The 25179-nt window shown below is 44.5% G+C and overlaps 1 protein-coding gene across 1 annotated transcript in view; it reads left to right on the forward strand.

Annotated features, from left to right (window-relative positions):
- PPP1R1B (protein phosphatase 1 regulatory inhibitor subunit 1B) overlaps positions 1-25179 on the forward strand; it is a 45119-nt gene that overhangs the window by 19552 nt on the left and 388 nt on the right. The window contains exons 2-6 of the mRNA XM_033918435.1: positions 492-552; positions 5486-5508; positions 10184-10259; positions 16545-16733; positions 22983-23165. Of these exons, the coding sequence (XP_033774326.1) occupies positions 492-552; positions 5486-5508; positions 10184-10259; positions 16545-16733; positions 22983-23165 (532 nt within the window). The remainder of the gene's footprint in view (positions 1-491; positions 553-5485; positions 5509-10183; positions 10260-16544; positions 16734-22982; positions 23166-25179) is intronic.

Here is a 25179-nt window from a genome sequence, read left to right on the forward strand (position 1 = left end):
TGTCAGCGTGCCAATGTCCGGCGCACTTTTGACGGGTCGCCATAAGTTACACAAGTATTTCCAGCACCTAGGCAGGAGCATTTACTCCAGCTCTGTCCTGCCATCCTATAGTTTTGTTCAGTAGCAGAACACTGAGGTCCATCATAGTGGGGACCTTGATCTCAGTGCACTAACACTCGAACAACCCGTCCTGTAGCAGGAAAATAAAAGAGGAAAGAGCTTTAATCCATGAGAGAAAGCCAGTGAGGCCAGTATAAAAATCCTCAGCCAGTATCTGATGTCATATTCATAGTCCTGAAAGCTTGAGGCTTTGGCGTGTAATAATGATATAATTCTCTTCCCCTATTTTCAGGCTAAATAAAAAGAGAAGTTTGTAGGTGAAGGTGTAAGTTTGACCTTCTTTGCATTTCCAGCTTTTGCAGTGACTTTGAACAATTCAGTTCTTAAACATATATAATAAACATACAGAACTTTTTTTCCATTGTCTACAGATCCGGCGTCGGAGACCCACTCCAGCCACGCTTTTTCGTGTGTCAGATCCTTCCTCTCCAGGTGAGATGCTTGCAGTCTGCAGACCGTTCCAAAAGAGGGGGTGGGGAGGGGCATTGCTCTCCAGCCATGGTGGATGAAGTGCATGTGTAAGATATAAACAAATCCAGCAAAGCAGGAATAAAACCATCAAAACAATTTGTGTCCAGGGTTGGATTGCCCTATCAGAGATCAGGTATCCCCTCCTAGTGGGCCACTGAAGTAAATAAGCTGCAACATACATCCTCCTCGAGTCTGTCCTCTTAAAAATGCAGGGGTTTGCAGTAGAGGTCTGCATGGGAACTGGAATTGCGGGAATCCCGCGGGTCCCGCAGGGTTCCTGCAGGATTCCCCCCCTAACCCACGGGACTCCCACGGGGATGGAAGGCTTTTGAAGCAGGGTTCGTCGAGGAGGAGCGTAGGGAGAGGGGAGACATGATTGAGACATTTAAGTACATCACGGGACGGGTTGAGGTGGAAGATGATATCTTTCTCCTGAAGGGACCCTCGACCACAAGAGGTCATCCGCTCAAACTCAGGGGAGGGAAGTTTCGTGGAGATGCCAGGAAGTACTTCTTCACGGAGAGAGTGATTGAGCATTGGAACAAGCTTCCAATGCAGGTGATAGAGGCACACAGCGTCCCAGACTTCAAGAATAAATGGGATACCTATGTAGGATCCCTACGAGGGTCAGCCAAAGGATAGGATCACTAGGGTATAGACTTGAAAGAGCGGGTCAGTAGAATGGCATTATTACAATTCTACTTAAAGGGGACATTAGACTTAAAAGGGAGGGTCGATGGTGTGGGCAGACTTGATGGGCTGTAGCCCTTATCTGCCGTCATCTTTCTATGTTTCTATGTTTCTATAATATAATGGACATGTCAGCCTTAGTAAAAGAGGGGGTTTATAAGCTAATTACCTGAACAGAAAACAAAAAAAGGGTTCCACCAAAGAGATTCCACAAGGAAAACAGCACAAACACAAAAGAAACTGTGGAATTGATGATCCTGTCAGAAGTAATTGCTGCTTTTTATGGGGACAGGCGGGGATGGAGGTAATTCCTTGCGGGGATGGGTGGGGATGGAGAGGATCCTGATGGGGACGGAGAGGATCCTGGCGGGGATGGGCTGGGATGGGTGGGATTTCTGTCCCCGTGCAACTCTCTAGTTTGCAGGCCAGCAGTACAGTAACAGCTGCTAGCACGTGAGCGCTACTACTGTTAAGAGGGCAAACTCAAGAGGAGATCCACTGTATTACAGTTTGTTTACATCAGGGTTGGCCAATGTCGGTCCTCAAGGGCCAAAATCTAATCAAGTTTTCAGGAGTTCCGTAATGAATTTGCATGAGATCTAGTTGCATGCACTGTTTCCATTGTCAGCAAATAGATCTCATGCATATTGATTTCGGAAATCTTGAAAACCCGACCTGGCAACAGCCAAAGTTGGACACACCTGGTATACATCAATGTGAGGGAATTCATAGTAGAGAATGACACGGTGACAAAATTCATCACCGTTCCCGTCCCCGCGGATAACCGCGGGAAATAATCCCATGTCATTTTTTAGTGTCTATTTCAACCGCAGTCCTTGTACACCAGCATTCTTCAAAGCAAAGCTTGTGGGTCAGTGGTTGTGGCCATTCATACTCTGATTCTTCCCTCTCTCTTTAAAGAATGACATGAAGATGGTTTCCCGCGGTTATCCGCGGAGATGGGAACGGTGATGAATTTTGTCACCGTGTCATTCCCTAATCCGTAGGATGCTACCACTCCCCCTGCTGGATACTCCCTCACAGTCAGAGCCACCTTAATTTCCATTACCCCTCCCAAGGGGGAAGTGTCATGGGAGGGGCAGATCCAGGAAAGCAGCTGCCACGAAGTATAAAAGGCAGGGTCAGTGTTGCATTAAATAGGCACAGGGAAGGAAGAAGTGATTTCCATCCCATGCCTTGACCATGCGTACACATAGGGTTACCAGACATCTGGATTTACCCGGACATGTCCTCTTTTTAGAGGGCATGTCTGGGCATCCGGATGGCTTTTCAAAACCTTTCAATTTGTCCGGGTTTTGAAAAGCAGATTGTGTCGGGAGGGGCATTTGCTCATATGCGGATGCAAAGCGGTGATGAGGCTGAGGGAGCGGGGCTAGGGGCAAGGCTGGGGTGTGGTGTGGGCCCAACGGGGCGGGAATGGGTAAAACTGGTCAGGCCTGGGGGCGGGTCTATGGGTCCAGATTCTACATACGTCAAAACTGGTAACCCTATGTGTACAGATACTCTGCTGGGCTGAGGTAAGCCAAATTTTCTTTTGGATACATGTGAGCCCTGCTCAGAGGTTTGGCTGGGGCCAGACTTTGCGATCCAGAAAGACACTTTGTAGACTGTGTTTGGGGCATGGCAGTCAGAGGCCACAGATATCTTGGGCCCTGCCAGCAATAAGTCCATCTCAAGACTTTTTCCTTTGAATTAAGAGACTTTCTTTTGTTCCTGACCCTGTGAAGTAACAGGGGGCACGTTTTGAGTTAAAAAGTGCCAACTTTAACCCTTTACAGCCATGTTCAGCTGTGTCATTAAAGGTCCACCTTCCCTCATGGTTATACAATCAATTACAGCAGGGGTCTCAAAGTCCCTCCTTGAGGGCCGCAATCCAGTTGGGTTTTCCGGATTTTCCCAATGAATATGCATGAGATCTATGTGCATGCACTGCTTCCAATACATATTCATTGGGGAAATCCTGAAAACCCGACTGGATTGCGGCCCTTCAAGGAGGGACTTTGAGATCCCTGAATTACAGGCATGGTGTCCTGAAGTACTCCCTTGCCAGTCAGGTTTTCAGGATATCTTCAATGAATAAGCAAGAAATAGATTTGCATACAATGGAAGTAGTGTATGCAAATCAATCTCATGCATATTCATTGTTGATATCCTGTAAACTTGACCGGCAAGGGAATATTCCAGAAATGACTTGGAAAACACTGCAATAGAGCAGTGGTTCCCAACCCTGTCCTGGAGGAACACCAGGCCAATTGGGTTTTCAGGCTAGCCCTAATGAATATGCATGAAGCAAATTTGCATGCCTATCACTTCCATCATATGCAAATCTCTCTCATGCATATTCATTAGGGCTAGCCTGAAAACCCGATTGGCCTGGTGTTCCTCCAGGACAGGGTTGGGAATCACTGCAATAGAGGATCTATCATTAAGGTTAAGTGGAAGAGAGAGAAGCTGAGGTGAGAAGAGGGGCCCAGGCCAATCTTTAGTTATAGACTGGCTCTGTTGGTGTCTTCAGAGAATCTGAATCTGAGCCTAGTATTTAATGTTAGAATTTGAAATCTTATTGACTTTTTGGATTCATGACCTGTTCAGTTTCTCCTGCAGGGCTGCCCTTTAATTCCTACCTCACAACTCTTGTGTCTACCGCATAGAGTAAATAGAATATAAAACGCTAGGTGTGTTTCTTTCCTTAATTGTCCTCACAAATATAGCAATCTATAATCCGTCACTAGATGGCTTTTCTATGTTACAGTCAAACTTTGTAAACTTTGCTGCTTAGTACAGGAAATTGGTGGCTAAGTGGCCAAATTTCCTTTCCTCCTATCCTCTGGGGGCAACCATCCACTTTTTTAGCAGCTAATTTAGTTACTGTGAAGTAGAGAATGACACGGGGATAAATTTGTCTCTGTCCCTACCCCATTCCTGTAAGCTCTGTCTTAACGGTTCATAGACAACGGCGCGAAAGACAAAAGCGCGTGCCGCCGCGCCACTCTAAATTACAGTTTTTAGGGGCTCCGACGGGGGGTTTTGTTGGGGAACTCCCACAGTTTACTTAATAGACATTGCGCCGGCGTTATGGGGGGGTTTGGAGGGTTGTAACCCTCCACATTTTACTGTAAACTGAACTTTTTCCCTAAAAACAGGGAAAAAGTGAAGTTTTCAGTAAAATGTGGGGGGTTAGAACCCTCCCCACCCCCCACAACGCCCCCACAACGTGGCGCGATGTCTATTAAGTAAAGTGGGGGGTTCCCCCCCACGCCCACCCGTCGGAGCGTTAAAAACAGTAATTTAGAGGGGCGCGGCGGCGCGCGCTGCGCTCAATTGTCTGGGCGCGCCTTTGTCCCGGCGCGCTTTTGACCTGACACCATTTTTTGTAATGCAAACGTAACAAAATTTTGCTTTCCAAGTTAGAGTAATACTTTTAAAAACAATAGAAGGAAATCTTTTTTTCACTCAGAATACTTAAGCTCTGGAATGCATTGCCAGAGGATGTGGTGAGAGCGATTAATGTAGCTAGTTTTAAAAAAGGTTTGGACAAGTTCCTGGAGGAAATGTCCATAGTCTGCCGTTGAGACAGACATGGAGGAAGCCATGGCTTGCCCTGGATTCATGGTATGGAATGGTACTACTATTTGGGTTTTTGCCAGGTACTTGTGACTTGGATTGGCCTCCGTGAAGACGGGATACTGGGCTAGATGAACCATTGGTCTGACCCAGTAAGGCTACTATTATGTTCTTAACCAAATAACATGTAAATAGGCCGAGCGTAGAAAAATGTGCACTGACATGGAAGATCTCGCCAGAGCATGCACACACAGCTTTGCATTAGTGCCAACTGGAAGTCTTGCATAAGATCTCCAATTGACACTAACATAGAGCTGACACTGCTCATTGCATCTCCCTTAGAGACTCTTGATTCTCTTTCCCCCTCCCTCCAGTTAATCCCAACACCCTACAAATGTCCTTGATGGTCCACCACTCCTGGAGCTCCTCAGCCCGATGATTTTCTCTGGTGGGCTAAGTAGCCACTTGCAATCACTCCTCCTCCATTTTCCCTTTCTCCTCACTACACCTTAGAACTCCCCTCTATCCCCTCCTCCCAGTGCACTAATTTGGTGGGGGAGGGGTCCCTCTTCATATTTGAAAACATCTTTACGATGGTCTTTCTCTCTCTCTCTTTCAGAAGAAGAATCCTCTCCATGCCAGGTGAGTAAAGCTGATGTTGGTGCAATTTGAGCAGCAGGTTACTGGTAAATACCATAGATACACTCAGGAGGAACCTCCTGAGAGGTTTGTAGAGTGATGGCTCCATTCTCTCCATATGCACTTCCACCTCCCTTAACCCCCATTCCAATGTCTTTGTGGCATTTTTGGCAGAAATTGCTTATAACCTCAGTCATGATCTTCATGAGATCAAACAATGTGTCAGTAGAGAAAATTAACCTGAATCAGAAAACATGCTCTTGACCAGAAGTTCTAATGGGGCAATTCAATAACAGGCTAGTAGGGAAAAGAGCTGTTAAGGAGAGGGAGGTGATTGCTTGGAATTAAAAGATGTAAAGACATCAAATGGGGGGATAAGGACATAGGACAAGATGCTAGATTTTTTGTGGGGGGAGGGGGGTTGAGGTGGACAGAAATGATATAAAGAAGGAATGCCAGTTGTAAGAGAAAGAATGGGGGAGATCTTGGACACAGGGAGGGATGAACAGACAAAGGGTATACTGGGGTTGGATTCTGAGGGGGGAAATTCTGGCCACAGGGAGGGACAGGCCACTGAGAGGGCAAGCTGGACATAAGGGAAGGAATGGTAAAAATAAATTCTGGATACAGGGAAACCACACAGAGGGGATATTGGATAGGGAAAGAAATGGATTGAGATTCCAGACATGGGGAGATACAGGCCATGGAGAATGCTGGATATGAAGGAAGGCATGTGGAAAATTCTGGACACAGGGAAGAAAAAGGGCAGAGTCATAAAGGTGAGATGCTGGACCTGGGGAAGAGTAAGATAAAGAAACAGATGCTGGACAAAAAGGATGATAAGGACAAGGACACAGAAGAGAGATGGATGGTAGACACAGAGAGAGAAGAAATGCCAAATGAACAGGAGAAAATGGGAAAAGAATTAAGAGAAGACAGAGGAACACAGAAACCAGAGACTAGGACAACACAATTAGAAAAATAAAATAACCAGACAAAAAAGGTAGAAAGAAAAATGTTATTTTCTATTTAGTGACTGGAGTATGTCACTTTTTGGAATCTCTAGAGCTGGTGATAGAATAGTTGGTGCTCATGGCAGAAATTTGGGAGGGGACCCCAATGCATTATAACAGCTTCAGCTTCAGGCAGGCTTTGGAGCCCTCTCTGTCCTGAAGGCCCAGAGCATTTGCCCTGGTTGCAACTACCCCCCAACCCCAAGCACTGGCCTTGACATCTGCTATCTTATTTTTCACAGTACAGGGGGGAATATTTTTGTTTGTTTAGTGTTTTACTGCATGCAAGAATCTGGCTTCTTGAGGTTTCAGATGAGTGTTTTATCTCCATATTTCTGTGGTCACTGTGTTTGTATTTGGTGAAGGTCTCTGTGTTCTGTATGAGTGGTGGAGGCCAAATAATGGAGTTGCCATGTAAGGATCTGTAGTAATCTGGCTTGTTCAGTTTTCTCAATAGCTGTACTGATGTTCTAGGTCCCACTGCCTTTGGCATAGTATAGGTTTATAGTCTTTAAGTGAGTTTTGGAAGTAATGGTAGATTTTCTCTAGGTCCTAAGTGTACAGTTTTGTGGGTGCTGAGTTTTTGAAACATAAAAACTTGGCACTTTAGTTGTAACATTTACGTAGCTGACAAGGATCTCCAAGCCCCACCAGCTGAAGACATCTGCAGCCTGCTGAACTCCCCATCAAAAAACTGTGGCAGTTAGTGGTGGTGCTCCAAACTATAGTAAAATCCAGACCCCTAGACCTGCCCCCAGGTCTGCCAGCTCCACCCATCCCTCGCCCTGTTATGCCCCAGTCCCGCCCAATCTCGCCCTAGCCCCTCCCTGGCCCCACCGCCCGCTGTCTGCTCTCATCGTTCTGCCCGATGCGATTTAGAGGAGGCTTTTCAGAACCCAAAGTGCCGGGTTTTGAAAGGCTGGACATGTCCAGGGAAATCCAGATATCTGGTGACCCTACTCTAAACTGCTGACACCAGAACAGGAACTGTTCAGTTCATGCATGAGAATTGAGTATGCCTGGGGTGCTCAGAGCACTACCTTTGACTGCTGCACTTTTCTAAACATGGGTTGGCGGGTTGTGGATGTCTTCAACTAGCAAGGCTGGGAATTTTTGTTAACTAAATATTTAATTTTTAAAGTTTGGAGGGGGGGGGGGAGGAGGGAAGGAAGGAGAGAAGAGGAAACGTATGCCTACCAAGCCTACCCACTGGCCCATCCAACAATTGTCTTCTGATTACACCACCGGCATGCAGATTTCTCTCATGCATATTCATTGTGGATATCCTGAAAACCTGGCCTTCCTGTGGACCTCTAGAACTGGAACTGAGTAGCCCTGCTATACAGAGCTGCCAAGTTACCCCTTCCAGGAGGGAGATTTTTTGGCCAGTCCTGGATATCAGCCAACCTCATCCTGGTGCATTATGGGACCTGCAGCATGGATAGCAACGAATAGAATTATGGACTACAAATACTACAGTGCTTTGGGCAGGGCAGGATTAACCAATAGGCCAAGTAGGCCTGTGCCTAGGGCCCGAAATGGTCAGGGGAGCCCGATGAAGGAGGGCATCAACATTGTTTTTTCCAAACGGTGATGGGCCCCTCCAGCATCGATCGGCAACGCAGGCCCTCCCCCCCCCATCGACGGAAAGTAAGACAAGCAAGCAACGCGGGTAAGAAAGGCAACAGGAACTGTAATTGTGCAAGCGGTGCTACTTACCCAAAGCTTCCCTCTGACGCAGCTGCCTGTTTCTGTTTCTGCATGGTGGGGTGGGGCAGGGCAGGAGGCCCAGTGTACTTGTGTGCCTAGGAGCCCTCAACAAATTAATCCTGCCCTGGCTTTGGGATGTAAGTTTAAACCCAGGACCAGCCAGAGTTTCCCTCCTGAAATTGGTAACCTGGTAGCTCTATGAATCTGGAAGATCCAGACATGCTCTGTTCACTTGCATGCTCCACCCCCTTGCAGTTCTACACTATGGGCCAGATTCAGTAAATGCCACCCAATGTTAGTTGCCATTATGATTTGCGCTGAGTGCAAATTCTGTAGCAAGAGAATTTGCACTGTGGATATCAGTGACTAAGGTTAGGCCAGAGCATCTGTGCCAGTCATAAGCTGGAGTAAATGTTGGTGTCTAAGGCTTGGTAGTTGTGCATTGATTAGCAAGTATTCTATAATAGAGAATGACACGGTGAACAAACACTGTGGTGAACCACAGTTTGCCCAAGGCTATAAAGACGTCAAAGACTGATTCGCCGCAAACATGGGAACAAAACTTTTTACCACTGGCGAGAACGGAGTAAAGCTTTGTCCCCACAGTTGGAAGCACCCCCCTCATTCTTCACCATCATTAACAGCTTGTTGGGGGTACGTGGCACTGCTTGGGTCTCCTGCCCCCTTCCTCCCCAATGTCATTCGCCACCGCTGGGGATCCCATTTTAAAAAACTGGCCTCCTTCCTGCCCTCAAACTGCATGCCCCCCCCCCTCTGACGAAGCCAACCCAGAAGGCTTCCCTTTGATGTCAGAGCTGAGGTCAGAGGGAAGCCTTCTGGGTCAGCCGGGATCCCAGTTACCTCAGTAGTCCTCGTTCCAGGTGGGCTGCTCTTTCCTGCCTTCAGCCGCACTTGTTCTTTGCAGGAATGCAGGCAGCGGCTGACCCACATGCCTTCTCTCCTACGTCAGAGCTGACGTAGGAGAGAAGGCTTGCGGGGTCAGTGGCTGACCTTGCAAGCCTTCCCTCTGCAAGAGCCACTACCTGCTGGGAAAAAGCCGCTGCCTGCGTCCCTACAAAGAACAAGTATGGCTGAAGGCAGGAAGGAGCAGCCCAGCTGGTCGGCCCTAAAGACAACAAATAAGGAAGAGAGAGGACATAGTTGAGGGACAAAGAGAGAAAGGAGGGAGGAAGGAGCACATTGGGAGATGAGAGGGGCACGAATTTGGGACAAAGGCTGGAAGGCAGGGAAGGGGGTATGAACTTGGGACACAGAAGGAAGGGAGGGGGCATGAACATGAGACACAGAAGGGGCACTAACTTGGGACGTGGGAAAGAGGGAATAAAAAAGGGAGAATTGTTGGGTATGAGTGTGTGAGTGAGAGAAAAAGAGATGGTGCACATGGAGAAAGGAAGAAAGAAGAAAATTTTGGGGCATAGAGAGAGGACTGAAGTAGAGATGCATGGGGACAAGAAGGATGAGAAAGAGAAATGTTGGCTATGGTGGTGGAGAGGGAACAGAGGAACAGACTGAAGGGATTGCAGGGTGGAGGAATGTTAGACATAGTGATAGAGGGAGAGATATGGCATGGTGTTGGAGAGGGGTGATAGAAGGAGAAATGGGCATAGGGCTGGTGGGCAGTGGTGAAAAATGCTGCACATGATCCGGGGGATGAGCGAGGGAGACATGTTGGATGTGGCAGTAGAGGGGATGGAAGAGATGCAGGGAAGAGAGTAGGGAAAGAGATCTCTCTCTCTCTCTTTCCCTACTCCATATTGAGTCTAATTTGATTTGCTACTGTTTGTCTGGATTTTATGATTGTGTAAATTGCTTTTAACTTGCTGAGACTATTTTTGATGGGTGAGAAATAAATGTTATAATAATCATAAAGAAAAACATAATAATGGGAGGCTGTTTCTATAGCAGTAATGCTCCCCTTTTTTTCCTCTTTCCAGAGAGCTTTGGGAGACTCTCACCTGCTCAAGACAAAGAGACCCAATCCCTGTGGCTACAACCCACCTTCCCTTAAAGGTAAAGTAATGGTTCCTTATCATCTTTGAAAAGGTACAGGGAAGGGCAATAAAAATGATCAAATGGATGGGATGGCTTCCCTATGAGGAAAGGCTAAAGTGGCTAAGGTTCTTCAGCTAGGAGAAGAGACAGTTCAGGGGTGATATGATAAAATAATGAGTGAAGTGGAAAGGGTAGACGTGAATCGCTTCTTAACTCTTTCCAAAAACAATAGGGGGCATGTGGTGAAGCTACTAAGTAGTAGATTTTAAACAGGCAGGAGAAAACATTTCTTCAATGTGTAATTAAACTCTGGAATTCGTTGCTGGAGAATGTGGTGAAAGCAGTTAGCTTATCAGGGTTTGAAAAAGGTTTAGATAATTTCCAAAAGAGAAGTCCATAAGCCATTATTAAGATGGATGTGGGGAAATCCATTCCTTATTCCTCAGATAAGCAGCATAAAATCTGTTTTACTCTTTCTGATCATATAAACATGGAAATGCAAAATATAATTTGAAGAGACTTGACATAAAATTTAGATTTTGGAATGTATTTGCATGTTTATATGAGTGGAATTTTTTCTGACCACTGATTAAAGCTCTAAGAAAAAAAACCTAGATCTTAGAGTATCTTTTTCTCCATTTTTTGAAATTGCAGCATTGTGGTTTGCTAAGTTAGCCTATTTTATTGCGTCAAATACAGTACATTTGTATATATTTTTCATTGATATTAGTTGGCAAAAATGTCGGACCACTGGGGTTTACAGTCCACATCTTCTTTCCTTGCTTAGACCTAGTTAAAAAATATACTGAAGGGGTAACAAAATCAACAAATAAAGTGTTGCTGTTGAGTGACTAAATAAAGTTAGTTATATACAAAAAAGTCACTACATGAAAGATATTCATGAATAATTGTCTCAAAAAACCATTCAACAAGTGTCAATTCTTAACTTGGAGAACTCTGCTCAGAGACATGAAGGCGATATGTTCCGCCTCATCACCCAATCATTGCAGTGTTCCAAAAAATTCTTTGCTCCAGTGTGAGATATTCTCCTTAACTGCTATGTTGCTAGCTATAACGGCTATGCTTAGCTTCTTATGCACATCTAAAAGTTGAAAGGCAAATTACTCAAACTTAGCTTTGAAATAGTAGCAGGTTCCGACGTGCCACATTTCGGTCCTTCGTCAGGGAACCGACAAACAAACACAGTTAAACTGGAGGTGAAAGCTCATGGGGAAAACAGTTAGCTTGTATTATCCAAGTGTGGTTTGTACTTTAAGAAGAAACCAAGTTAAGAATTGACACTTGTTGAATTGTTTTTTGAGACAATTATTCATGAATATCTTTCAGGTAGTGACTTTTTTGTATAGACCTAGTTAAGGCAGGTGTTGAATAGATTTGGTGTCTGTGGCAGGAGTAAACACAGAGTGCTGGTCCTAAACCTTTCAGTTCAAGGAGTTGTAAACCTGCTCCAGTGCTGACATCTTTTAAAGCTCAGGAGCCCTCTTCCTGGACACATTCCCCCCTTTCAATCTCATCACACATGGACCCTGGCACGCCAGTGCTCATGTTTGATATGAAATAGCTACAGGAGTCAAGCAAGTTTCGCCTCAAATATAAGTTAAGAATGGACCTCTTTACAGCTGGTAGTTGGGATGTATCTTGGGCACTGTGAAGAGAAATAAATGAGTGGAAAGGGTGGATCTTTTATAAAACACTAGTCTTTAAGCCTGTTACATTAACGGGTGCTAGAATAGATGTGTGTGTCTTTCTTTCTTTCTTTCTTTTTGTCTCTCTCTTTCCTCGGCTGTCCACCACCACCACCCCTTGCCTGCTCCCCCTGTCCAGCAGTAGCCCTTCTCCCTTCAGTTTACCTCTCCCCTATCCAGCAGCACCTCTTCCCTGCTCTCTCTGTCCAGCAGTAGGCCTTCTCCCTTCCTTTTACCTCCCACCTGTCCAGCAGCAGCCCTTCTCCCTTTGTTTTACCTCTCCCCTATCCAGCAGCACCTCTTCCCTGCTCCCTCTGTCCAGCAGTAGGCCTTCTCCCTTCCTTTTACCTCCCCCTTGTCCAGCAGCACCTCTTCCCTGCTCCCCCCTGTCCAGCAGTAGCCCTTCTCCCTTTGTTTTACCTCTCCCCTATCCAGCAGCACCTCTTAGCTGATCCACTAGCCTGGGCAGCCTAGGGGCTTTTGCCAGGCCGGCCCACCTCGCATTATCGAAGTGGGCCGGCCTAGCAAATGCCCCGTGGCTGCTGCATTTGCTGGTAGGGGGTGAGACGAGGCATCCCAGCAGCGCAGGAATCAAACCGCCGCTGAAATCGCTGTCGCAAGCCGCTCCAATCGCTGGAAATCGAATTCGGCATGGAGGGACACAACACAGTGGCAGGGATCACAAAACCCTAAGTGCGCATGCGCGCTTAGGGTTTTATTATAGAGGATAGAAAATGATGGGAGATCAGTCTAGGTCTGTAAGAAATAAAGCACCTGTTGTTCATGATCATTTGGGGGATAATATTAGGACTGAAGTAAATATTTATATTCAATTTGATTCAGCTCCGAATACTAGTGTCTCAAATACATAATTCATATTCAGCCAAATAGTAATTTAAATTCAAATACAAATAATCCAGGGATCTACTGTGCCAAATCCTGCTGAAATAAACACTTGATCTTTGCTTTCACACTGCTTCTTTTATTATTTGGTATGTCAAATCTCAATGCCCATTATTTGTATTTGTATTCAGCTGAATAATATTTTTTCATTATTTGTATTTGGCTGAATACTGTAGTGAAATTTGAGGGGCCACTGAAAAGTTCTCAGCCCAACCAACAAAGCTGGGGCAGTCTCCATCGATTTTCCAATTTTTCCGTTCCTTATTTTTCTGACTTTGTTGGTTGAGCTGAGAACTTTTTAGCGCCTCTCATAGAATTAAGGGGGATGCTTTGAGGATATCATATCTGTGCGTTCTGAAAGTTTAGAAAGCTAGAAGACGATATTATACTGAGAAAGACAATACTATACTGAGAAAGCTAGGGATGCATTTATAGATCATTAGATGTAAGGTTACCAGATTTTACATATGTAAAATCCGTACCCATAGACCTGCCCCCAGGCCTGCCCAGTTGCACCCATCCCTGCCCTGTCATGTCCACCCCACACCCCTAGCCTTACTCCCCCCAAAACCTGCTCGTCTCGGTCAGGAGGGCATGAGTGCATGGGCGTGTGCAATGTGATGCCACTGCATAGCATCCACCCATGTGCAGATGCCCCTCCTGACGTGATCTGCTTTTCAAAAGCCGGACAAAGTGCCGGGTTTTGAAAAGCTGTCCAGATGCCTGGACCTGCCCTCTAAAAAGATGACATGTCTGGGTAAATCCGGACGACTGGTAACCCTAATTAGATGTTCCTTGTAGTAAACTCTCTAGTGGCCAGTAAAGCAGATGTTGGTAGGAAGAGGAAGAGCTTGGCCCAAAAATGACTGGTTACTTTGTTGAAGATGTTAGGTCAGGGGTGTCAAAGTCCCTCCTCGAAGGCTGCAATCCAGTCGGGTTTTCAGGATTTCCCCAATGAATATGCATGAGATCTATTTGCATGCACTGCTTTCATTGTATGCTAATAGATCTCATGTACATTCATTGGGGAAATCCTGAAAACCTGACTGGATTGCGGCCCTTGAGGAGGGACTTGACACTCCTGATATAATGACTTTAGATTTGAAGAAGGGAGAGCTTGGGGCGGCTGTGGTTTGGAGGCCTGTTTTTCCAGATGGTGGCGGCAGCGGCTTGGGAGCAGGCAGGGAAACAGAAAGAAGGAGGAGCAGGGAGACAGAAAGAAAGAAAGGGGGGACAGGAAGACAGAAAGAAAGGGGACATGGAGAGAGAAAAACAGACAGAAAGAAAGGGGGGCAGGGAGACAGAAAGAAAGAAAGGGAAGGGGGCAGGTAGAGAGGAAGAAAAAGTTGGCGGAGGGAATGAGGTCTGGAAGCATACAGCAGGCTGAGAGAAGGGAAGAAATACTGGATGCACAGTCAGAAGAATAAAGTGCAACCAGAGACTCATGAAATCACCAGCCAACAAAGGTAGGAAAAATGATTTTATTTTCAATTTAGTGATTAAAATGTGTCCATTTTGAGAATTTATATCTGCTGTCTATATTTTGCACTATGGCCCCCTTTTACTAAACCGCAATAGCGGTTTTTAGCGCAGGGAGCCTATGAGCGTCGAGAGCAGTGTGGGGCATTCAGCGCAGCTCCCTGCGCTAAAAACTGCTATCGCAGTTTAGTAAAAAGGGAGGGGGTATATTTGTCTATTTTTGTATAGTTGTTCCTGAGGTGACATTGCATAAAGTCATCTGCCTTGACCTCTTTGAAAATCCCCGGAATAGGAATGATAATTAACATTTTCTCTGCGTACAGTTTGCTTTGTGTTTTTTAAAATTTTATTGTTGGTAGATCATTTTGACTTGGTCATTTTAAAAATAGCTCACAAGCCCAAAAAGTGTGGGCACCCCTGGACTAGATCATTATTTATCCAAACTGTTGCATTTTTTAATATATCCCTTGGACAGAGCCTGCTAAGAGATTTCCTAAGGTATGCAAAATTGTCTTTAGCCAAAGACGTCAGCAGGGTGGAGGAAGGTTTATAGCTGAACTGCTGAGAGGAGATTCACAAACAGTCAAACTCTCTCCGAGGGTCACTAGATAAGGCTGGCTCAGGCCAGATTCAAAACCCAGTCAAAAACTATGCCTATGTCCATGAAGCTATCAGCCTGGCGCCCACAGGTCCTGGGTATCAGTCACATCATTACTTGCGTACCACATGGATAAGCAGTGGGTCTGACGCCTGCCAACACGGTGCATTTGTGCTTCTCAGGCCAGGATCTGCACTGGTTGGCGGAGCACTGTGTAAGCGAAGAGAGAGAGGACAAACTACCAGCACCCCCTCCCCCTCCCTGCAGCTTTGAGTGATTATTTTGGAGCTCCAGGCAGTGTGTATGTGTGTGTACAATTACAATCAGGATCTAGGCAGCGGAATTGAAGAGCAGCTGAGCCGAAAACCAGGAGATCCTGGGACTGTTTAGTTGTCTAGACCAGTGACGTATATATGTAGTAGTATCATTTATTGCCTTGTTTTTTGTAAAAACGATTCATCCAACATTGTATTTGGCAACTTAAACTTGAAAGTGGTGTCTTTGGACAGGTAGATAGATGAGTAGAATATGGCTTAGGCAAGTGGATGTGAACAATAACTAGACGTAACAGTGTGGAATACTGCAAAGATGACAGACTTGTACAAAGGACTGTAAACAGTGCAAGACCTCAAAACTAGTCAAAAAAGTAACAAATACTAACTTTAGGCAACAAATATTTCACATGTATTATCTAAAACCATGTCAATTTAATAAGGGAAGCACTGTTGCTAGTTGAATTCCTGCTGGATGCTTGATTTTAATCCTGTCTGCTATGCTTTTGTCCCTAGTATATTTCCCTGCCCATTCCTTTAGTTCTCCTTTCTTCCTTTCCATGGCTGGGCTCTATCACCATGATGGACCCCTCCCCCTCCTCTTTATGGCTGAGCCCTGACACCACAATGGAACCGCACCCCCCCCCCCCCCAATGGATGGGCCCTCCCTGGCTGTGCTTTGACACCACAATGAGCCCTCCCCCTCCTCTTCATGGCTGGACTCTGAGACCACGATGGACGCTCCCGTCCTCTCTATGGCTGAACTCACCCTGTACTCACTGCTATAGGATGGGCTCCTATCAAGCCTTGTCTTCCAGGCTTTTGATGTTAACTGCTGGCATTTGAGAGCGGCACAGCAGCTGTGACTTGTGACTTTATCACAGTCAGTGATTTAGAAACTTCTCTAATTAAAAGTCACAGGAAATACCACCCAGAATCTATAAATGTCAGCTTATGGATTTGGAAGTGGGTGCCTTATGTCTCCACAGCCCCTGGATAGGAGCTTAGGGGAGCAGCAGGTGCCTGGGTCTCCTTTTTCTCACACATGGTAAAGCATGAGGACCTCTTGTTCTTCTGCCCCTGATTCCAAGGATCCCCTTCACTCTCCTTTCTTGGAAGAATAAGAAGCTCACCTTCCTTCTTTTCCCTCTGGGATTGTGCTGCCACTCTGGAGCCATGGTGCCCTTGCAAAGATGCCTTTGTTGTCCCCTGTGTCCTCAGTGCCCTGTAGAGATGGCTGTGTTGTTTCTGTGAGTCCTGTGCCCTCCTCCCCCCCCCCCCCCCCCCCCCAGTTGCTGAGGAGTTATTTTGGTGCCTGGGTTCATCTTTTCTTTCCTTCTTGCAGCTGTCCAGCGCATTGTTCAGTCCCATATCCACTCCATCAGCTCTCTGGCAGACAGTAACCTACCCGAAGATGGCCCAGAAAATAGCAACTCTGATCTCGAAGAAGAAGATGGCTCTGAGAGCTCCTGTGAACCAGAGGATACAGCAGAGTCCCCTGATGTATCTAAACCAGAGAGCGGCATTAACATGGGTAAGAAACGGGAGATGTTATTCAAAATTCAGCAGTACGACTGATTTTCGGTTTTAAAAAATGGGAAAATATAACTCCCTATTATCAAAAACTTCATTGGCTGCTCCTGGAAGCAAGAGTTCTGTTTAAATTTTCTTGTCTCTGTCTCAAATCAATCTTTGGCTTGGCCCCTTTATACCTGGCTTCCCACTTTAATTTGGACTGTGCTATTAGGCCCACACATAGAATCCACATGTTTACCCATCCAACAATAAAGGCCTGCCAATATAAAAGATTCCTAGCCTTTTAAGCAGGTAAACTGAATGTTTGGCTGGGTAACATTATTATGCACTCCTCATCCTATTTTAGTTTTAGAAAATTAGTAAAAGAAACTGTTTAACCGATTTGATACCTAATGATTTATAGTTCATTATCTCTCCTATTCTGCATACATGTATCCGATGATTTAACATTGTGACTACTTCACTGATTGTCCAAATCTTCTTATTGTAAACTGCCTCGAACTACCATGGCTTTGGCAGTATATAAGAATAAAATTATTATTATTATGTGTGAAGAAACACTGGAAGCAGGAAATCATCTTGTCTCTGTGTTTTCCTGTCTCTTTGCCATAGGTAGAGAGGGTGGCTGTGTTTGTGGCAGTGGGTAAACCTGCAAGCTGAATTTCAAAGGGAAATTCTTCATGGGGTTTCCATTTGATAATCCCACGGTTGCCCATGCCATGGGGATGCCCTCCCTCTGGCCCCCATGTATTTCTGTTAGACACCCAGGAGTTCTTTTAGATTGAAACCTAACAGTTGGATCCCTCATTTCAGCTGCACTAAATGCTCTTTTTCGAAAATTTACAGTTTGTGCTATTATGGTGCTCTTCTAAATAATGAAGTGACTTGCTGATCACAGTTCTCTGCGTTCTGTGCCTGTGGAAATAATCCTAGTTCATGATGATATTTGTGTTAGAGAATGACATGGGGGACAAATTTTTACCCGCCCCACCGGAACTCATTTTCCCATCCCATCCCATCCCTGCCCCAATCCTGCAAGCTCTGTCCTCATCTGTGTAAGCCTCAAATACTTTAAAATCATAAGTGTGGTTAAGGCAGAGTTTACAGGAATGGGGCAGGGACAGCGACAGCGACAAAACTCGTGGGGACGGGACGGAGAAATTGAGTTCCTGCGGGGACGGAGAAAAGTTTGTCTCCATGTCATTCTCTAATTTGTATCATCCTTTCTGTCTAATATCTTTTCTGACTCCTTACATCTGTGTCAAGGAGGGTGTGGGGGTAGAGGGTGAGACATATGGACTGATATACAGCTTGTACCTCTGATCCTGGAGAAACCTGACAATATTAGCACGTTCTCCGCTGCATCTGCTTCACTCCCCCACAACTCTCACAGCCTCATATACCAGCCTCGTCCCGTCTTCCTGCCCTTCTGCCAGTTCTGAAGGGAAATCAAAGTGTATTTAGCATCCTAACAGAGGGACCTGGCAAGTGATCCTCTATGCCCTCTAGAAGAATAAGGAGGCAATGTGTGCATGTATATGTATCTGCCTGTATGTGTGTGGATCTGTATGATTGTGTGTCTATGGAGATTATTTTCAAAAGAGAAGAACATCCAGAAACAGTATAAAATGGCACTTGGATGTCTTTCTTGCTAAAACGTCCAAATCACCATTTTCAAAATCCATACTTCAGAAGTTTTTCTAGGCTGGCCATTCCCTGTTTGTTTAAATTCCAAGGGAAAATAAAAAAAAAACCTCTGTGGAGTGACGATGTTCCTAAATGGACTTTATTTGAAAGTGTCAAAGTTCCAAAGGTACACTGAAATCATCCACATAAAAGCCTTAAAGGACCTAGTCCGCTAGGGATACAGGACCCAACACGGTCCGCGTTTCGACAAAAAGACCCTTTCAATTGCAAATGCAAGCAGTGTCTCACTTCCGGCTCACCACAAAATTGTTTCCCATGTATTCACCTTTATAGGGCCCCTGAAGAAGACTTTTTGTCGAAACGCAGACCGTGTTGGGTCCTGTATCCCTAGCAGACTAGGTCCTTTAAGGCTTTTATGTGGATGATTTCAGTGTACCTTTGGAACTTTGATACTTTCAAATAAAGTCCATTTAGGAACATCGTCACTCCACAGAGTTTTTTTTGGTTTTCTCTGGATTTTCTTCTTTGTGGATATTTTGGGGTCAATTCCTTTTGTTTTTAAATTCCAAAATAGCATGTTGAAAAGGCATATTTTGGATGGACTTAGGACTTGGGACATTTTGCATCATAAATCATTTAACAAAACATCCAAGGCACCATTTAGATATTTGGAGCTAGACCGGTTTAAAAAAAAAAGGGCCTAAAAGGTGCCCAAACGGACCAGATGACCTCTAGAGGGATTAAGGCATGACCCCCCCTTACTCCCCTTGTGGTCACTGACCCCCTCCCACCACTCAAAGATGTGAAAGAAACAGTATATTCCAGCCTGTATGACAGTTTCAGATGGCCACACAGATACATGTGGGAGTGTGTGGTGCAGTGATTAGAGCTACAGCCTTAGCACCCTGAGGTTGTGGGTTCAAATCCCTTGCTGCTCCTTGTGACCCTGGGCAAGCCACTTAATCCCCTCATTGCCTCAAGTACTCTAGATAGAGTTTGAGTCCACCAGGACAGATAGGGAAATATTGTATGGTGAGCCCCCCAAAAAAACCTATTGTACCTACATAAAGATGATACCTGCAGATATAAGGGCTATTGTTGTGGGGTACAGTAAGTTTTTGGGGTGGGTTTCGGGGGTCTGTAGAGTGAACGGGATCAGTGAGGTCCGCAGAAGTTTAAAAAAAAAAAATGAGGATCCGTGCAGACTCCACACCACAGCCGCTTTTAGTTCTGTGGGATCCGTGAGATCCTCTTAATGTTTACCTTTGCTGACTTCTTTTCTGTTGGTGGATGAGATTTACTGCTACCGGAATTTCACCTTAGTTCTCCCTTTTGTTGTGCCCAGCTTTTCTGCACCCCAGTGTCCCAAATGCCTTCTATCTAGAGGCCCCACGAATCCCGCAAAGCGCATGGCCTTAAAAAGAAAGCGGCCAGGACGTGGGGTCCACAGAGATCCTTGTTTTAATTCTGTGGATCTCACAGATCCCCCTCACGCCTCCCCCCCATCCCCCCCCGAGATGAGCAGATTTTTAAGGGCATGCGGGCGAGGTTCAAGCTTTACCCAGTCCCTCCTGAAATGCGCTGTCACTACTCTGATTACAGCCAAGGTCCCTCTGCTCTTCCTGAGATGCTCTGCTCTGTCACTTCTCCCTGACTATCGCCAGGATCTCCCTTCTTTCCCCGAGATGCCTTTGTACTGCTTCAACTTTTATCTTCCATGCAGAGCTGTACTAGTTGTTAGCCTCAATAGCTGATGTAGACTGATGATTCAGTATCTACGTACATTGTGCTACTGTGCTCAGAGGCTGCTTCGTCCTATGACATCAGTAGAGCTCTGTTCCCCAACTGCAGCTCCAGCTGGGAAGCTGGTAAGTTCCTGGTGGGGACCCACACAGCGAGATAAATGATAGTATGGACTCTAGCGCCAGAGAGGAGGGCTGCAGACGGCTACTAATCAGGGAGCTACAGCTGGTCTTGGCAGTACTAGTCTGCAGTCAGTGGGTGATTCTGTTTATTTTGCAAACACACAGATTGCATTTTCAGCATTTAGCCTGGAAGTCAGCACCACCATCCAGCTGTTTACAGACACTACAAATAAAGCTATCCTTCAGAGCTTCTGGGTAAAACCATGTCTAAAGGCATCGGCCAGAAATAACTTTCTTCCACCTGCGTGCTCTCTGCAGCTACCAGGATAATGTGTTTCAAGTTGCCACTCCAAACTTCATTCCCCAGTTCTGGATGAAATTGCATCACACTTCATGCTGCATTGTGCTGGTACTGACCGCGGGAGGCTCCGTATCAGAATAGCACAGGATGCTGCAAAGCAGGAATACCAAGGGGTGCTATAGGGCAGTGCATTGACAAGAGCTGTGTATGTGGGGCACCTCAGTGCTAGAAAAGCAGGAGTGCTGCAGGGAGATTTCTTACCATTCACACCTGATACAGGAAAGGTCCACTGTATTGGTCTCCTGCTTAAACGAAGTGGATAAGATATTGATTTTGAAATTATATTTTAAAAAATAAAGAGGCTAAATTTTCCAGTGACAAGATTATGATGTTTCCCGACATGGCCAGACCCATGCAGCTCCGTAGGAAGGCCCTTTTGGCTTTAAAATCCAGAGCTCTGGGTCTGGGAGCTACTTTCTTTTTAAAGTTCCCCTGTAAGTGCTTGATACACTTACAAAATAAGGATTATATTTGGGGGGAACCAACACAATTAGAGTTATTCTTACAGGGTAATGAGAAATAATTTGAAGTGATTATTCTGATTCTGACTGAGGGTCCTTTAATATTTTTCAGTGCTGAGAGTTTAAAGAAAATTCCTTGTGGGTCTGGTTTGTCCCATTTGGAAAATGTTCTTCTTTTTTTTAAATTTGCCTTTATTGTTTACTTTTCTGGCCAAGTTAACGGAAAAGATAGTTTATACTCAAATATTAGATTTTGTGGAAAAAACTAACGTCCTCCACCCCAATCAAACAGGTTTTAGAGAACATCACAGTACAGAATTATCACTAGTTGGCTTAACTACTTCCATTCATTATTTTCTTGATCATCACAAAACTACTTTATTAATTTCACTAGATCTTTCCGCAGCTTTCGATACAATTGATCATAAACTTCTCATAAATCGACTTCAATCTATTGGGATCACGGATCAAATTCTTTCTTGGTTTAATTCTTACTTTACAGATCGCTCTTCTTCTGTTTTTTTTAAAGAATCTATATCTAATCCTACTTCAACCACTTTCGGTGTTCCACAAGGGTCTATTCTTTCTCCATTACTATTTAATATCTTTCTATCACCACTTCTTACATTGTGTCAATCTATAGGTTTTCAAGTTTTCGGATACGCAGATGATATTCAACTTTTACACCCTGTAGATACTGATAATATATCAGAAATACATGAGATCAGTAAGAAACTCGATCAAATTCAACATTGGCTAAACACTAATAAACTGGCCCTTAATATAAAAAAAACAAATTTGATGATCTTTCCATGGAAGGAAAATCCCACACTTATCACCCCTATTACTATAAGAAATATTCCTCTACAGATAGTTAATAAAACGAAAATATTAGGAGTAATTGTTGATTCTAAATTAAATTTTCATGACCATATAAGTCATATTGTTAAAACTTCATTCTATAGATTACGACAAATTAGATCCATCTCAAAATTTCTGAATGCCCAATCTTTAAACATTCTTATCCACTCATTAGTCATATCAAAAATAGATTATTGTAATTCTCTTTTTAGAGGTATTGCATTAAATGAAATCAAACGTTTACAAATTATACAGAATGTCTCTATAAAACTTATTACAAAATCTAAAAAATTTGATCATGTTACTCCCCTACTTGAAAAGGCACATTGGCTCCCTGTCATCCATAGAATAACTTATAAAATCTGTTTACTTACATTTAAAACACTATTATATAAGACTCCTGCTTTTATTCATAAACTTTTAATACCTTACCATCCAACTAGAACATTAAGATCTATTGATCAAAATTTATTAACAGTACCTTCACTGAAATTGATTAATACTAGACGGCAATTTATATTTTCCGTAACAGCCCCTCAAACCTGGAATGCTCTTCCAATTTTTATACGGAACGATCAAGATTTGGTAAAATTTAAATCACTATTAAAAACATTTCTTTTTAATGATGCTTTTAATTCCTGATTTTTTATTTATTGTTTTTCCTAATGTGTTTTCCTATGTTTAATCTTTTATATAACGAATGTATTTCATAACCCTATTTTTACCCAATGTTGTATAACAAGTTTTAACCTTTGTAAGCATTGTAATTCCCAAAGTTTGTTTTGTTTGTTTGTTTGTTCTCTTTTAACTAAATTTGATTTGTACATCGCTTTGAATTAGAGAAAGCGATTAATCAAGAATAAATAAAAAACTTGAAACTTGAACTTGAAACTTCTTTCAATGATGTGGGCTTGATGATTTTTGGAAAATCTTTTTGGATCATATTTGTTATTTGATTGTTCCATATTCTTTGTTATGTTATATGTATTACATTCAATGAACAATTTCTAAAATAATAATAATAATAATCTGTTGGCACTGACTGTTCCTAGATGAGGAGAGCTCGATGTGTAGAAGGCTGGATGTTCTCATGGAAGATCATCCACTGACGGAAACCAAGAGGTCAGAAATCACTGAAGAAGGAAAGCCCTCAGACAAACAGGAAACAGCACCAGGGGAGCCTGGTTCTCCAGAAGCATGCACACAAAGTGATACCACAAGCTGCAGCTCCCAGGGTAAGGGAGGAGGGGTGGGAGTGATCCAGATGGAGAACCCTAGGGCTGTGTCTGAATGGGCAGGGAAACAATGTCATTGAGATGTACTGGCAGAGCTACATATGAGGGTCTCTTTTGGAATAGCAGAGCATGGTAGAGCTGTGTAGGTAGTCTCAGTACTAGAACGGAAAGGGTGTTGCAGTACTTAAATAAGGTGTGATATTAAGAATACTTGATGATATCATAGCACAGTGAACAAAGTTCACCAGGAGCCAGCTGTGCCTGAGAGTCTCTCTACTAGAATACTAAAGTGTGATGCAGGGTAGGAATTAGATATACACATCCCCCTCCATTTTTGCGGGGGTTAAAGGCAAAGCCAAGCCCGCGAATAACTTTAGGGCCAACTCTGACCCATCCCCGCCTCCTGTACCTCTCTACCATACTTACTTTTTAAAGCCTCGCAGTCTAACAGTGAAACAGGGCACTTAGGGTTACCAGATTTTTTTTAGTTCAAATATTTTATTGATTTTAATATACAATGTACAATAAGTACAGAAAGAGAAATGTTAACGAGGCAAGATACAGACATGTTGAACATGTAAATGAAATGAATACAATAATATCCACATGATACAACAAGCCGATCTAAGCCTATATATATAGAAGAGGAATGTCGACACAACACACAGCCATAGTTACTAGAGCGTTCAAGGTAAAGAGAGACAACGGTCTCCACCAACTGTTGCCTGTTCATAATGCAAGATTGCTTAACACCCTTCTTTTTCTGGCCCTCAAAAACATACTACACTGTTGGAAGGACTTATCCCAGACAAATTATACCACATGGTGGAACATGGTACGCCTCACAGTGAAATATGAAAGTGTTATAGCAGAAAAGCACAGATCCATGTGCTCCTATGCTAAGATTTGGAGCCCGGTCCACAGATTTTGCAATATCAAATGATGGCATTCAGTTATTGAGATAAGAACTGTGCTCCACAACAGAAACTCTCACACGTTATGGCTCATGTTTTGATCTGGTTTAGGGTTACCAGATTTTAATTTAATAGAATCTGAACCCCTAGATCAGTGATTCCCAACCCTGTCCTGGAGGAACACCAGGCCAATCGGGTTTTCAGGCTAGCCCTAATGAATATGCATGAGAGAGATTTGCATATGATGGAAGTGATAGGCATGCAAATTTGCTTCATGCATATTCATTAGGGCTAGCCTGAAAACCCAATTGGCCTGGTGTTCCTCCAGGACAGGGTTGGGAATCACTGCCCTAGATCATCCCCCAAGCCCACCCAGTTCCATCTCAATCATGCCCCCCCAGCCTCCCCCCCCCCCACTGCCTGGGCAGGAGGGCATCCAGATGCGATGTGATGATGTCACGCACACGCACGCGTGATATCATTGCGTGGCATCCGCGTATGTGCGGATGCCCTCTTGCCCGACGCAGTTTTGAGGAAGCTTTTCAAAACCCGGACAAAGTGTTGGGCTTTGAAAAGCCATCCAGACCCCCGGACATATCCTCGAAAAGAAGGACATGTCCAGGGAAATCCAGACGTCTGGTAACCCTACCTATGCTCCTGCCCTGTGCAGAGCCTGGAACAAAAATGGCTACCGTGAGTTCCCACGAGACCACAGGAACTCACAGCAGCCATTTTTGTTCCCAGTTCTGCACAGGGCAGGCGCGTAGGAAGATCGCTCCTGCCCTGCTTCACCGCAAGACCATCAGGTTTTAAAAAGTAAGTGGAGAGGTCTGGGAGATGGAGGTGGGTCACCCAGACAAAACCCGCGGATAACCGAAATCGCGAGTTCCAAACCCATGAATATGGAGGGTTTGTGTATTGATAGAGCTGAGTGTGAGAATCTCAGTTTTGGGATAAGAGGATGCTACAGCAGCATTGGTAGGTCAGATCTCAGTGCTCAGATCAGAAGAGGTGTTGTAGCAGAGGAGTGAAATGCATTGGTAGAGCTGTTATGGGGGTTCTCAGTACTGATATAGCGGTGTGGGGGGGGGAAGGTGCTA

This window comes from Geotrypetes seraphini, chromosome 13, assembly GCF_902459505.1.
Source record: "Geotrypetes seraphini chromosome 13, aGeoSer1.1, whole genome shotgun sequence".
Taxonomy (NCBI): Eukaryota; Metazoa; Chordata; class Amphibia; order Gymnophiona; family Dermophiidae; genus Geotrypetes; species Geotrypetes seraphini.